Genomic DNA, 13073 nt, shown 5'->3' with positions numbered 1-13073 from the left:
GCCAGAGCCCAGACTTGAATCCGATTGAACATCTCTGGAGAGATCTTAAAATGGCTGTGCACCGACGCTTCCCATCCAACCTGATGGAGCTTGAGAGGTGCTGCAAAGAGGAATGGGCGAAACTGGCCAAGGATAGGTGTGCCAAGCTTGTGGCATCATATTCAAAAAGACTTGAGGCTGTAATTGCTGCCAAAGGTGCATCGACAAAGTATTGAGCAAAGGCTGTGAATACTTATGTACATGTGATTTCTCAGTTTTTTTTATTTTTAATAAATTTGCAAAAACCTCAAGTAAACTTTTTTCACGTTGTCATTATGGGGTGTAGTGTGTAGAATTCTGAGGAAAAAAAATGAATTTAATCCATTTTGGAATAAGGCTGTAACATAACAAAAGGTGGAAAAAGTGATGTGCTGTGAATACTTTCTGGATGCACTCTATCTATCTATCTATCTATCTATCTATCTATCTATCTATCTATCTATCTATCTATCTATCTATCTATCTATCTGTCTGTCTGTCTGTCTGTCTGTCTGTCTGTCTGTCTGTCTGTCTGTCTGTCTGTCTGTCTGTTTAATAGGGAAAGTGACAATAGCATGAAACTTGTCATCTTTCTTCAGTAGCTTTGGGAACACAATGAAATCTGCCAGGTGAAGCATCTCTCATATAGCCCGAATTGAGTAATGTCTGCTTCTGATGACATTCCTGGTTACTTGCTGGAAGGGTGGTGAGTACTGCTGTTATCTTATGGACTTTTTTAGATGCTTTCAGAGATGATAAAATAATTACAACTGTTAAAATCTGTTCTGTCTTTAGAACCTCAGCAGGAGTGAAATGTACAACAGAATCCATTTGAACGCCTAATAGTCAAATAACAGAACTTTTGCTCTGAAGGCTATTAGTTTGTTTGCCATAAGTATTAAATTGCACTTAAGGAATGACATGAAGTATGTAAAAGTTACAAACTAGTTATATTTATATTCTCCTTTCATATTGAAAATAAAAACTTGTGCTTCACATAAATAGCATTATTTTCTAATTTCCACTATGAAAGTCATTTCTTGAATAGGAATCCAGTCTATTTAAGGGTTACATTTGCTTACACTGGGGCAATTTAAACCTGGTAATCATCCTAACATACACAATTCATTAATTTATATATAGCATATATAAATCAAGGAACTCCTATGTCAACAAAATTACTGTGCTCTAGCTTGACAAGAAATGTACTGCAAAGCAAAAATTGTCTTTGATTCCCACAGCTAAAGGAACTACAGTATATACTGTGTGTGACCCAGGGGCAATATACCATTATTTATAATTATTATAATTATCAAGTTGTTGATGGTGATGAACAGTTGAGGACAGTATTTGCAGAGTTTTAACACAAATTTTAATGTATGCCCATTTAAGAGATGTTTATTCTTTCAATTAAATCAGTCTTCAGCAGTGCATTCAAAGTCGTTTCGATCATTTAACTTTTTTCTTTGACTCGTCTTTGTCTCATATGCTATGCCAATCTGATAATTAATACATTGGCCTTGCTATTTTTTTGTCCATTCCTTTCCACTTGCCTTTTAGGAAGGCATTCAAATTGGGGTTGTACTTGCTCAAGTAGAATTTTATTAAAAGTTCAGGTTTAAGGTCATTGTTTATGTTTAAACTATGCCATTATTTTTTTTACATACATTTATGCGATTAATCAGTTAATTTTTTTAATCGATTCCCAGCCCTAATATATTTATATGGAAGTGATGATCTGTGATATGGTTTGCATATTTGTTGCTAGTAATCCACAAAGGGAGAAAATGAATTACATATCTTAAAAGAATTCACATCCACTTTAATACAAAGAATGCTAAAACAAATGAAAGGTGTTATCTTTTCCATCTGTTCACATCAAACAGCTTCCCCAAGACATTTATCAAACAATGCTTACATAAGAGTTGTGACAGACCTCAGCAAACAATCGAATTCCACCTGATCTCATGTCCATCATGGCACACCCTTGCCTATGACAGTGGTGTATCGAAAAGTACAGCGTCCAGATATTTGAACATGAACCCAGCATATGCAGGCATTTATGACTAATACCCTCCAAACCTCACTTTATTGACCCCCCCTAGAACCCCCACCCACTCATTTGCTATGTATTGCCTTTGATTCCTGTATGTCTAATCATTTTCCTCTGATGATGACGACACCTGGTAGATTGTCAAAAGCTTAGGAATAAAAAATTATTTTAAGATCCATTTTATCCCTTTGTGGATCACTTGCTATATATATATGTATGTAAACATTCATATATATGTATTTATACATACAGTATGTGTGTGTTTATGTATGTATTTATGAATTCCAGAGAATAGCGACTAGGCTGATTCCAGGGGCAACAGATGATAAATTATTAGGAAAGATTAAAAGACCTGAGCCTTTTCAGTTTAAGCAAAATAAGATTAAGAGGAGACATGATTCAAATGTTTACAATTATGAAGGGAATTAGTACAGTGGATTGAGACTTTTACTTTAAAGATGAGCTCATCAAAAACACTGGGACACATTTGGACACTTGTTAAGGGTAAATTTCGCACTAACATTAGGAAGTTTTTCTTTACACAGAGAACCATAAATATATGAAATAAGGTACCAAGGAGTGTGGTAGAGAGTAGGACTTTAGGAACTCACAAAACTAGACTTGATGTTATTTTTTAAGAAAAAAGTGGATTAGACTGGCAAGCTTTTTTTGGCCTGAATGGCCTGTTGTTGCCTTGGTTGTTCTAATATTCTGTATCTGTGTATAAAGCCTAACATTTTGCAGAAGACCGTTCGTTTAAGACCATTTACTTCTAATTTTTTATAGTCATAAAATATACCAAATTGAAAGTAACTGACACCAAGCAATTCATGACTTTCATGAAATTTGGTAATCTGCAGCAATCAGCTATATTTGTTAATCAGATGAAAATTTTACAAAATCCAGATACTTGTGTGAAATGCAGGATTAAGTTTATGATCTGTATATCCCATCATGAGCTAACAGAAATATAATGACTAAGTACAGGTACTAGAAGGTTGGTGAAGCATGGATTTCAAAGACTGGAGAGTGGTATTCCACTATACACTGAAATCATTGCTTACCTCACTGTGCTTTGTGTAGAGTGAATATACATGAAATATGAGAACCCAACTAAAATTATAAAGGATATTCTAAAAATGTGCTAACATTAGGTATATTTTTTATTTTATTGCTTTAATTCAATTTAATTTAAACATTGTATTTTCTCATAACATACCAGAGCAAAGAAAACAATTTAACACTACTGAGTAAAAGCATCTGAATTATTTGAAAGCAGTGTATGTAATGAAGTTTAGAAAAGCAACACACTTTTTACTTTGCTTCAGCAACTAAGCAAATTGCAAATCATTTTATATAAAAATGTCATTTTAAACAAAATGAATTGCATTAAAAACAATAATACTGCTGTTTTCTATTACCTCTTGATGAAAGGCCTATTTACAACATCTAATGCAGGGGTCCCCAACCCCCGGTCCGCAGCCCACTACCGGGCCGTCTGACAGCTGAGCCGCGAGAGAACTGCTGGCAACGGCGACTCACTCAGACTTTTCAGAACGCTTGGTGGGCGGGGCTTTGCAGCGGTGCAGAGAGAGGAGAGAGACCGAGGTGAGAGACTATTACAACAAAGTATTTTTATGGTCCGACAGTTTCCCCATATGACATGAGTCTATAGAAATCACGTTACTACGAACTACATTCAACAGATGCTTTCATTACAACGAAGTGACCTTGAAATGCTTGAACGAATCATCCACAGAGCAGTTAGATCTGTGGTCGCAGCTCAGTTGTGCATGTTTGCACAACAATCCCCAAACAGAAACATTGTAAAAAAATCTCTTTCTTCGAACTTTCCTTGTACTGTTTTTTTTTTTTGCTGTTTTTGTTGTCTGTGGTTTTTATTGATTCCTTTTGCTTATTGCTTGTCAACATTTGAAAAACATCCATTGGAATTTAACTCATTGTCACCCTCCTATAGAAATGGCAGACACGAAAAAAAGATTGCAGTGTTAATGTTTGTGATGTGCAATCTGTTGGATTGGCAAATGTAAAGCATATGTCTTTTTTATATGCAAAAAAAGAAGAAAAATCTCAGATTGCAAACGTATGCGAACTGCTTAATAACTTTAATAATAATAGAAATGTTATGTAAATTGTGTATAAAACTGCCCCCCCCCCCAACCAACCTAAGACCCCCCCGCCCCGACCGGTCCGTGGAAAAATTTGCATCTAATAAAGTGGTCCTTGCTGTCAAAAAGGTTGGGGACCACTGATCTAATGGACAGTATTATGACACAACAGCAACAAACAAGGAGTTTGAATTAGAAACGAATTTCAAATCAATGTTGGCTCTCCCCTCAGGAGGTATAGTAGGCACAGCCCACTGGGACAAGACCCAGGAGCAAAGCAGAACATGCCAGAGGGATTATATCACTAGAAATACTTGGGTATTCTCCCAGGAGGAGTTGGATAGGATGGTCAGCTCAACTTGGTGCCAACGTGATCCTCATTCTATAAGCAGAGGGACGGTAAAGTGAAGTGAAGTTATGGGTAATTTACTAGGTATAGAGTAAAGAGAGCAGTTAATACTGTTTTATAAATAATAAATTTAGCATTATTAAATAATAACAATAAAAAATTATGTTATTTAACAATCATCACAATGCCATTTTTTCTTGGCCCTCTCACTATTAGTGGAGTATTGCATTCTCCTTGGGTATAGTACACCAAAACATTTGTTGTCTGCCAAAAACACACAGTTAAGGGAAATATTGGCTCTAATTTAATTCACTAATACCAAATGTGTATAACAGTATGTGTGTGTGTAAATAGACCATTTAATGGACTGTCACTGCTACATGGCTACTACTCAGTACTATTGGATGACCTCTGCAAATTCACAAAGAATAAAAGACTTAAAGGATCAAATATCAAAACCTTAACTTGGAAACATTAGAAATAGATATATTTTGTCGACAAATATGAACATATAATATTCAGATTTGTTTTATTTTTTGCCTGTACTCCAAATGTTGATAAACTACACTAAGAATATATTTCTATTGAGTACTGGACCCAAAACATCAAAATAAGGAGCCAATAATGTAGAAAAGAACTAAACTAAAATGGCTATAGTTGACCTGAATATATTTACAGTAAGATAAAAATTATATATATATATATATATATATATATATATATATATATATATATATATATATATATACAGTATATATTATATATGTGTCATTTTTGATCTAGGCAATAATCTACACAAAATTATTTAAAAAAAGAACTGTCCTATTTTGAAATATCTTGGGTATTTCGAGAAGTGTAGACCTTTCACAATTTGAATCTAGGAGGTTGTATGTATTGATAACAAGAAAAGGACTAAAAGCAGCAAAAAAACTTAAAACTGTCTATGAAATACTGTACTTGTTGAATAATGAAAAAAATGATTTAAACCAGTGATCACCATGCAAGAAAATGCAAATAGTGACAGTGGTCATATGTGTAACCATGGGAACTAGCAGGCATGTGTCATATTCCCTTTTGCAGGGCCGCTGACATCTGTAGGTGATTGGTTACAATAAAAATGACAGAACTTTGGCACTTTCTTAATATACTGTATCAGGCTCACAGGTACATTCTGAAGAGCTAAATTAACATAAGACACTAGTATTGTACAAACAATCACAAAAAACCCAAGCATAATAAACTAGTAATGTTTATGAATAACACAAAGCATTTACAAATAACTGCTTTAGCTAGACCTGTTACCTCAAGAACAGCCAAAGGCATATAGACTTAATATAGTTATATTCATAATATTGGGGCCAGATATGTATTTACAACTAAAACATTCAATACCACCAGAATGGCAAAAAGAACTGTTGTGGTTCCAGTAAATAAATATCCATCCATTATCTCCTAACTACAGGGGTCACGGGGGTCTGCTGGAGCCAATCCCACCCAACACAGGGTGCAAGGCAAGAAACAAACCCCAGGCAGGGCGCCAGCCCACCGCAGGGCACACACACACACACACACCAGGCACAATTTAGAATCGCCAATGCACCTAACCTGCATTTCTTTGGACTGTGGGAGGAAACCGGAGCGCCCGGAGGAAACCCACGCAGACACGGAGAGTACATGCAAACTCCACACAGGGAGGACCCGGGGTCTCCTAACTGCAAGGCAGCCACGCTACCCACTGCGCCACTGTGCTGCCCGTAAATAAATGATATTTTAAAATCTTGAATTGTAAAGTTAAATTTCAGTAAAATAGTTACTACTGTGATTTATAATACAGATATTTATTTCAGATAGTCTATACATTGGCCTAATTTAGTTCAAATTGTGCAGGTAATTTCCAGAAAGAGAAATAAAGCTGAAAAATGAAAAACTTAAATGATAATTAAAATAGCAACGTGATTAGCTGTTGCAGCTTAGTAGTGAAAACTATGATAAATAAGGGGGCACTGCGGTGTAGTGTTAGCACTGCTGCCTCACAGTTCTGACTGGAGTTCTCTTCATGACTGCTTGGGTTTCCCCCTGGGTACAAATCCCACATCCCAAAGGCTTGCACATTAGATTGATTGGAATTAGTCAGTACTTTGAGTACTGAGAAGAGCGCTACATAAATGTGAAGAATCGTTACTGTTATTGTATTGTATTGTGAGTGTGCGAATATTATGAACCGGAGCCCCGTCTTATACTGTGATCCTGGATTGATATGCACCAGGACCTGACAAATTTGTTTAGGTGGGTTCACTGAATGGAAAAAACGTGGGAATGCAGGGGATTTATTGATTACTTTAGAATATTAACAGCGCCAATAATAACAACACTAATAAAATTCTTACCCACCTTTAATAAAACTGGATAATTTTAATCAATGAAAAAAGCAAGCACAGGAATATTGTAGAAAAAATGTAACAGTGAAATAAATTAGCTTTGTTGTTACACGTTACAATTAAAAAAAAAAAATCAACAGTTCAATCTAAAATCACTACTGGATATACCAAACAGGCTATTCATAGACAAACAGCGTTATGTACGTGATTTTAAGTGGTATAATCATCAACAATTCTTTTTTTTTTTTTACTTTTTTTCAGAATTGAACACTTTTTCATGACTGCATAGTATATTTAAGATAAATAAAGCGGGGCTTACATTTTTTGTTCACATTTGAATTTATTTTGATGTGTTTGTCACAATTCTTGTATAGAATGATGAACGTTTGGAATAAATGTTTTTCCATCCATCCCTTATTGAACTCATCTAATTTACTTCAAGCCTGATGGGCAAAACCTATCCCGGTAGAAGTGGGTACAAGGCTGGAACCAACATGAGTCTAATGACAGTGAGAAACATTCCAAATTTTAGTATTTTATTGTGGGTTTTGAATTTAAGTATGTAATACATATAAACCTGATGCTAATAATCTACATTGTGTGTGTTATTTCTTCTTCATAAATAAAAATCTTTAAAGTTCAGTTTTATATAGTCACGTAAGTGATTAAATTAAATTAATTTTGGCACTTCATACTGATTGGCTGTCATTAAGTACACTGGATTTTTCTACTATTTGGGTTGCTGTACCCACAGTTACACCTCACTGATAAGATCCCACTCTTATATGCTAAGGATACCAGATATTTATTAAAGGCTGGGGGTGTCGCTTGCCAGCTTAGGCAGTTCACTTTTAACCACAAGGCTGTCAGTTTAGTCCCCACTCACTACTGAATGTATGACAGTCAACATGTCAACCAACACATCTCTTCAGCTGGATTTGAACTACAGGTTTGAAATTGTTAGGACTTCGGTATGGTACACATTACAGAGGTGGCAAATGCTTATTTATACTTTTTTTTTCCTAAAAAATATGGGAATATTTAAAATGTATTGATTTCACGTTTTCTTTCCTATATATAAAGCATATACCTTTGTTAAAATAGATTACATTTATTAAAACTACCCAAGGTCAATGGGTGCCTTCAGTTGTACCCTGACACTGGATTTCAGGACCCTGAGCTAATGTTCATTCTAAACACTCTATTTTGGCAAGTCTGTGTACCAGCGGATTTGTTAGAACAAGTTACAGATAAGTGCTGCAAGTCTTCTAAGATTCTGGCCTTGTCTGGTAAAGGAGCTTAATATTTTTTCCATAAAAGTTGTATATTTATTTGTTTGCTTGCTTTATTCATCAGAAATCCTGATTAAAATGAACAAGCTCACATAATGTTGCCTCACCCATTTAGCTCTGCATAATCGCTTATTCTTCCGGTCAGGCACTGTTATCATATTTCGAAAATGTAAACGAGTCTATGCTACTAAACTCCGCTATCCGCTGCTACATCTCTACGTTATTAACGACTCATTATCTTCACAAGTGATAAACGCGTTCAGCCGTACACTTTATTAGCTTTTTGTATGCTTTTTTTCCCTTAATGCGCAAATCATTCGAAACAAATGAATGGAGCACTCCAGCTCTCCGCGTAGCGACAGACAGCTTGCATCTCAGGCATACTAGTTTTAATTCATGGACTCGCATGATGCTTAATCAATAAACACATCGACCAGACACTATATTACATATTGCAGTCGGCTGAAATACATCGGGCAAACACAACAATGCTACCAAAAGCAATTTTCTTAGGGTGACAACCAGAATTTGAGGGCATCAAGACTCTCCGAGCCCACATGACTTCAAATTGCCTCAGTAAAACGGGACGCTTTTTAAAGTATGGATAAGCAAAATCCACCCTTAAAAGTATTCTGCAAACACAGAAAGCGTCGTAAAAGCAAAGGACTCGTCAAATGTAAACAATATTATGTGTACAATACCACACTACTCCTGCGCAAAGACCTGATTCGGTGCTTATTTTAAATTTCAAAAGACTGGATCATAGTAAAATATTAAACTGGAATTTCTTGTGCCTTTAAAGTGCCAAGTCATGGAGGGAAGCTGAATCAATGAAAAGTAATACACTAAAAACCTTCTTTAACGATCGAAAATATATTTAAATATCAGCCCTTAATGTCTCCATTCTACTGTTCTCAAAGGATCTTACTTGTCGCCTCACACTGCCTCCACTGACGAGCAAAAGATGCTACAAGTTTATTTCTAAAGCTGAAAATTACATACATGTTACAGCTTATATAATAAGAAAACTCATCTCGGTTGCGCGGGTTAAAAACCGAAAAGTCAAAAGTGCAAAATGTCCCTAACCCCGGCAGTGTCGCTTTTCACTCAAAACGGTATTGCCTCGTTCATTTTAATTAGTCCATATTGTGTTCTCTGCCAATTTGCGCATTGCCGTCGCGCGCCGAGATTCAGTTCAGCAGCAACAGTTTCTGCGTCACCATAGGCAACAGACCTCGACACAATGTACAATCCGACACTTTTGAAACGTCCTCTTTTCACAGTAGAAATGTCACTAAACGCAAACCAGTGCACACTTTTATACCGATACTGTGACTGAAACATGACACTTCTACTGGAAATATTAATGACCGTAGTTAGATAGATAGATAGATAGATAGATAGATAGATAGATAGATAGATAGATAGATAGATAGATAGATAGATAGATAGATAGATAGATATGCATTTCTTGAAGCATTTAACATGGTGTTATTTCTAAATAAAAAGTTATTTCCGATTACTCTTAATCTCGGCTAACAATGGCCAGTTAATCTAACGGACGCGATCACCGGACGTAATTAGCTCTGCATTCCAATAGGCTGCGGACTTTAAAGTCGTTGATGTTCATCAGAAAAGTATCCATCAAAGTAACTGCGATTTTTTGAGCTGAAAGTAATGCCATATCTGAAATATAACTGAACATTGGTTCCAAATGATTCATTTAATCATACCTTTAATTTTCTGGCGAGATTTTACTTTATACATTGTTGTGATAGCATACAGTAAAACTTCTTTGGAAATGTGCGATTTGACAAATGGACTATTTCAGGTTTGGAGCACATATACGGTAACAAAATCCATTTTAATTAAAAGTACTTACAGAATTAACTACATCACTTAGAGGACAGAATCATTTATTTCAGAGAGGCTCTCTGTACTATTCATAATAAAAGGAACCCCCGCAATTACAACTGCATCAAGCAAAACAAAAGCTAATGAAACAAAGGCAGCCTACATACAGTGACTAATTCTGATGGAATTTCTGAAGCAATAAATGAGCAATGCGTGTTCCGTGTTTTTATGTTGGTGTGTGTTTGCGATATTGGTGTTGAATATACAGTATTTACTTTTAAAAATATCTTTTTTTTAAATAGCTTATAAATGGAAAAATGTTGGCTCGGATTAAAGATTCAGAGCCAGTCTGTTTGGCATGAGATGCGGCTGTATGCCCCTGCCAATACTGCGCTTTCTGAGTGAATACCTGCAACTACAGGCTAAGCTCCTTTCCTTTTTTAATGAAAAGCCCATTACAAACGTTACAGTCCCTTGAATAAAGACAAGAGGTAAAAGATATGCCGGGCGATTGAACACAAAGTGTCTTTCAACACAAGCACAACTCGTTTGCAATACAAGGACCCCTTATTTGTTCAAAATACGCACTCATTTCTCTGGCGCATCTGTACACGGCTTTTTTCTGAAAAATGTCCAACAGTATTAAACAGTTTGGGAAAGTTTAACGCACAAAGATTTATGAATAATACGCGATTCAATCGTACATTTATCAAAGCGGGTATATGAAATAATCGTTTTGTTTTCTCCAGACACACATATAGCATAACAATTTATGACAGCGTACTAGAAGAACGGTGCAGTTGAGACTTGGCAGGGGTAGGCTCTGGCCACATCATTATTCTGTAGGCTTGCTCATTTAGTTAATGAATGGCACTCTATACACTTTCTCTCAAATGAAAAGAGTGCTGGCAAATTTTTAGATGAAGGCGTGGATAACCTGCGCAAGACTTAAAATGCTCGTAAATCTTAATTTTAACCTCCGAAATTAACCAACCGAATGCCAACCTTTCGTTCCGTTTTATTTGTTTTATGATACTGGTAATTCTAACAGCAGTTACGTAAACCATTAACTGTAAAGGCATAAATATATGTCCGTGAATTGTAAATATACATTTTCATATACCTCCCAGCCTAATAATTTTAACATGCATATATTTTGTCATCTGAATACCGGGAGATCTAGCACCAGTTTCGATTTGGGGCTTCTCCAAGTACAACGGGGGTGTCTAGATACTGAATTCAACATCAGGTCTCAGTTTCTCCACACTAATATGAACATGGCCTTCAGCTGTAAACGATCTCCAGTTCAAAAAATCGAACGGATGTTACGAGATTTCATTTTCTGCCTTCAGCTCACACTCAGTATTCAGCTGCCGGGCTATATATTCCAAATATGAATAATCCGCAAAACTTATAATGAATGCATCTTTAATAAATATCAGTGAGCTGTGGAAAATACGTTGTTTTTACCTGACAACGCTGCTTGTTTTTACAGCATATTGCAACACGTATTAATTGGTACTAGTTTTAAAACATTGCCCTTTACAATTAGCTTATTTAACACAATTGTGACGAATACGTTTTAGAACTTGCAGAATCGCGTTATGTTGGTTGCGGCAAAGATACACCTGTAGTCAATGTGCGCAGTTAACTTTTTTTTAAAGGTCCTATTCTTAATTTATAAACACGCTCACTTACATGCAGTATATAAAGAAAGAGAGAGATCATTTAGTATGTAGAGACATTTCTTTACATTTCCACTTTTGTGCGACTGTTATGCATGCCCCCACAACCACAGCTAAGTGAGTTAGCACGACCCTTTGCACCCACGCTCCTTCTCTTGACAACGCGTCTGCCAATCCCTCGTTATATAGTGTTCCTTTTAACCCTGAAAGGTACTCTTTACAACTCACCCATCACTGGTGGTCTGAGGTCCGCCTCTCACCCGTCTCTAAACCCTTCTCGCAGCGCTCACTCTCCGAGCCCACATGACCGCAGCTCCTCTCACCAACACGCCTGAGCCACTTGGTGGCGTGAATACCAGGCGCACCTGCCGCCCACTCACGTGTGGTTCCCGCACCGTTTCTTCCGTGCCAGTCAATTTCCCCTACCCTGTGGCTTCTCCCCGAAAACGGGCATGGGATGAAAGGTTCGTACCAATAACTTAAGCCCACAAATCCTTTCCAGCCATGCAGCATCTCTCAGCCAGCAAAGATGATGCACCCCGGTGTTTTCCCACAATCCAAAATAAATGCAGGAAAACAATACCGAATGTTATTTTGCTTAACTATATACAACACGTTAGAGTGGCCAATAATCCCTTGTGAAAAAAAACAGAATCCACGTTGTTAAACTTTACTTAAGCGAATGATCACTTTGTGATCCTCTTCTGTACCGGTCGTCCATTGCGCAATCTACTCAGTCTTTAGCACATTTCTCCAGTTTGTAGTTTTAGGGGTCCTCCCTCCGACTTGTTTCGGAGGTAATCCTAGTCGCGTTTCAACACGGACTCTCTCTCTCTCTGCCTCCTTTTCCAAGTACAGGCTGAAACAGGGTTGTATCGCACTGCTGAGGCAGCAGCGTCTGTCACACACCGCAGCTCTGCATTGGAGAATGACGCTTAAAATGCCCTCTCCTGGAGAAAACCTTTCGAGAGAGAGAGAGAGAGGGAGGGAGAGAGAGTGAGAGAGAGAGAGAGAAGAGGGGGGGTTACAGGCTTGCGGAGGTGGCTGGTTAGATCTCCATCTGAGTTCAGGAGTCTGCGAGTGCGTATGTATGCGAATGAAAAGCACATAGCGGTTAATATCGTGTCCGTGGCTAATAGAAAGGAAAACGGAAGAGGGTTTTAAATTAGTAGGCTACAGCGTGCGAACTGATGCATAAGGTGAGCTCCAGACGCTGCGTTTGTATATACGTGGAGCCGTCAAAAAGTCAGTGGGACTTGATGTAACTGGAGATTACTTTCAATTTTGTTAGACACATTTTTACCACAAAGTACAG

General features: G+C 37.1%; 1 protein-coding gene across 2 annotated transcripts in view; it reads right to left on the bottom strand.

The window, feature by feature from the left end:
- Positions 1-12696, bottom strand: part of LOC114655423 (leucine-rich repeat transmembrane neuronal protein 4-like) — a 210399-nt gene extending 197703 nt beyond the window's left edge. For both annotated transcript variants that reach the window (XM_051920814.1, XM_028806400.2), the window contains exon 1: positions 11987-12696. In XM_051920814.1, the coding sequence (XP_051776774.1) occupies positions 11987-11990 (4 nt within the window). In that variant the 5' untranslated portion in view covers positions 11991-12696. The remainder of the gene's footprint in view (positions 1-11986) is intronic.
- Positions 12697-13073: the final 377 nt, after the last annotated feature.

Source organism: Erpetoichthys calabaricus, chromosome 1 (genome assembly GCF_900747795.2).
Source record: "Erpetoichthys calabaricus chromosome 1, fErpCal1.3, whole genome shotgun sequence".
In the NCBI taxonomy this organism is placed as follows: Eukaryota; Metazoa; Chordata; class Cladistia; order Polypteriformes; family Polypteridae; genus Erpetoichthys; species Erpetoichthys calabaricus.
Note: the sequence above shows the minus strand (reverse complement) of the source record. Positions and strands in the feature narration are given on the sequence as shown.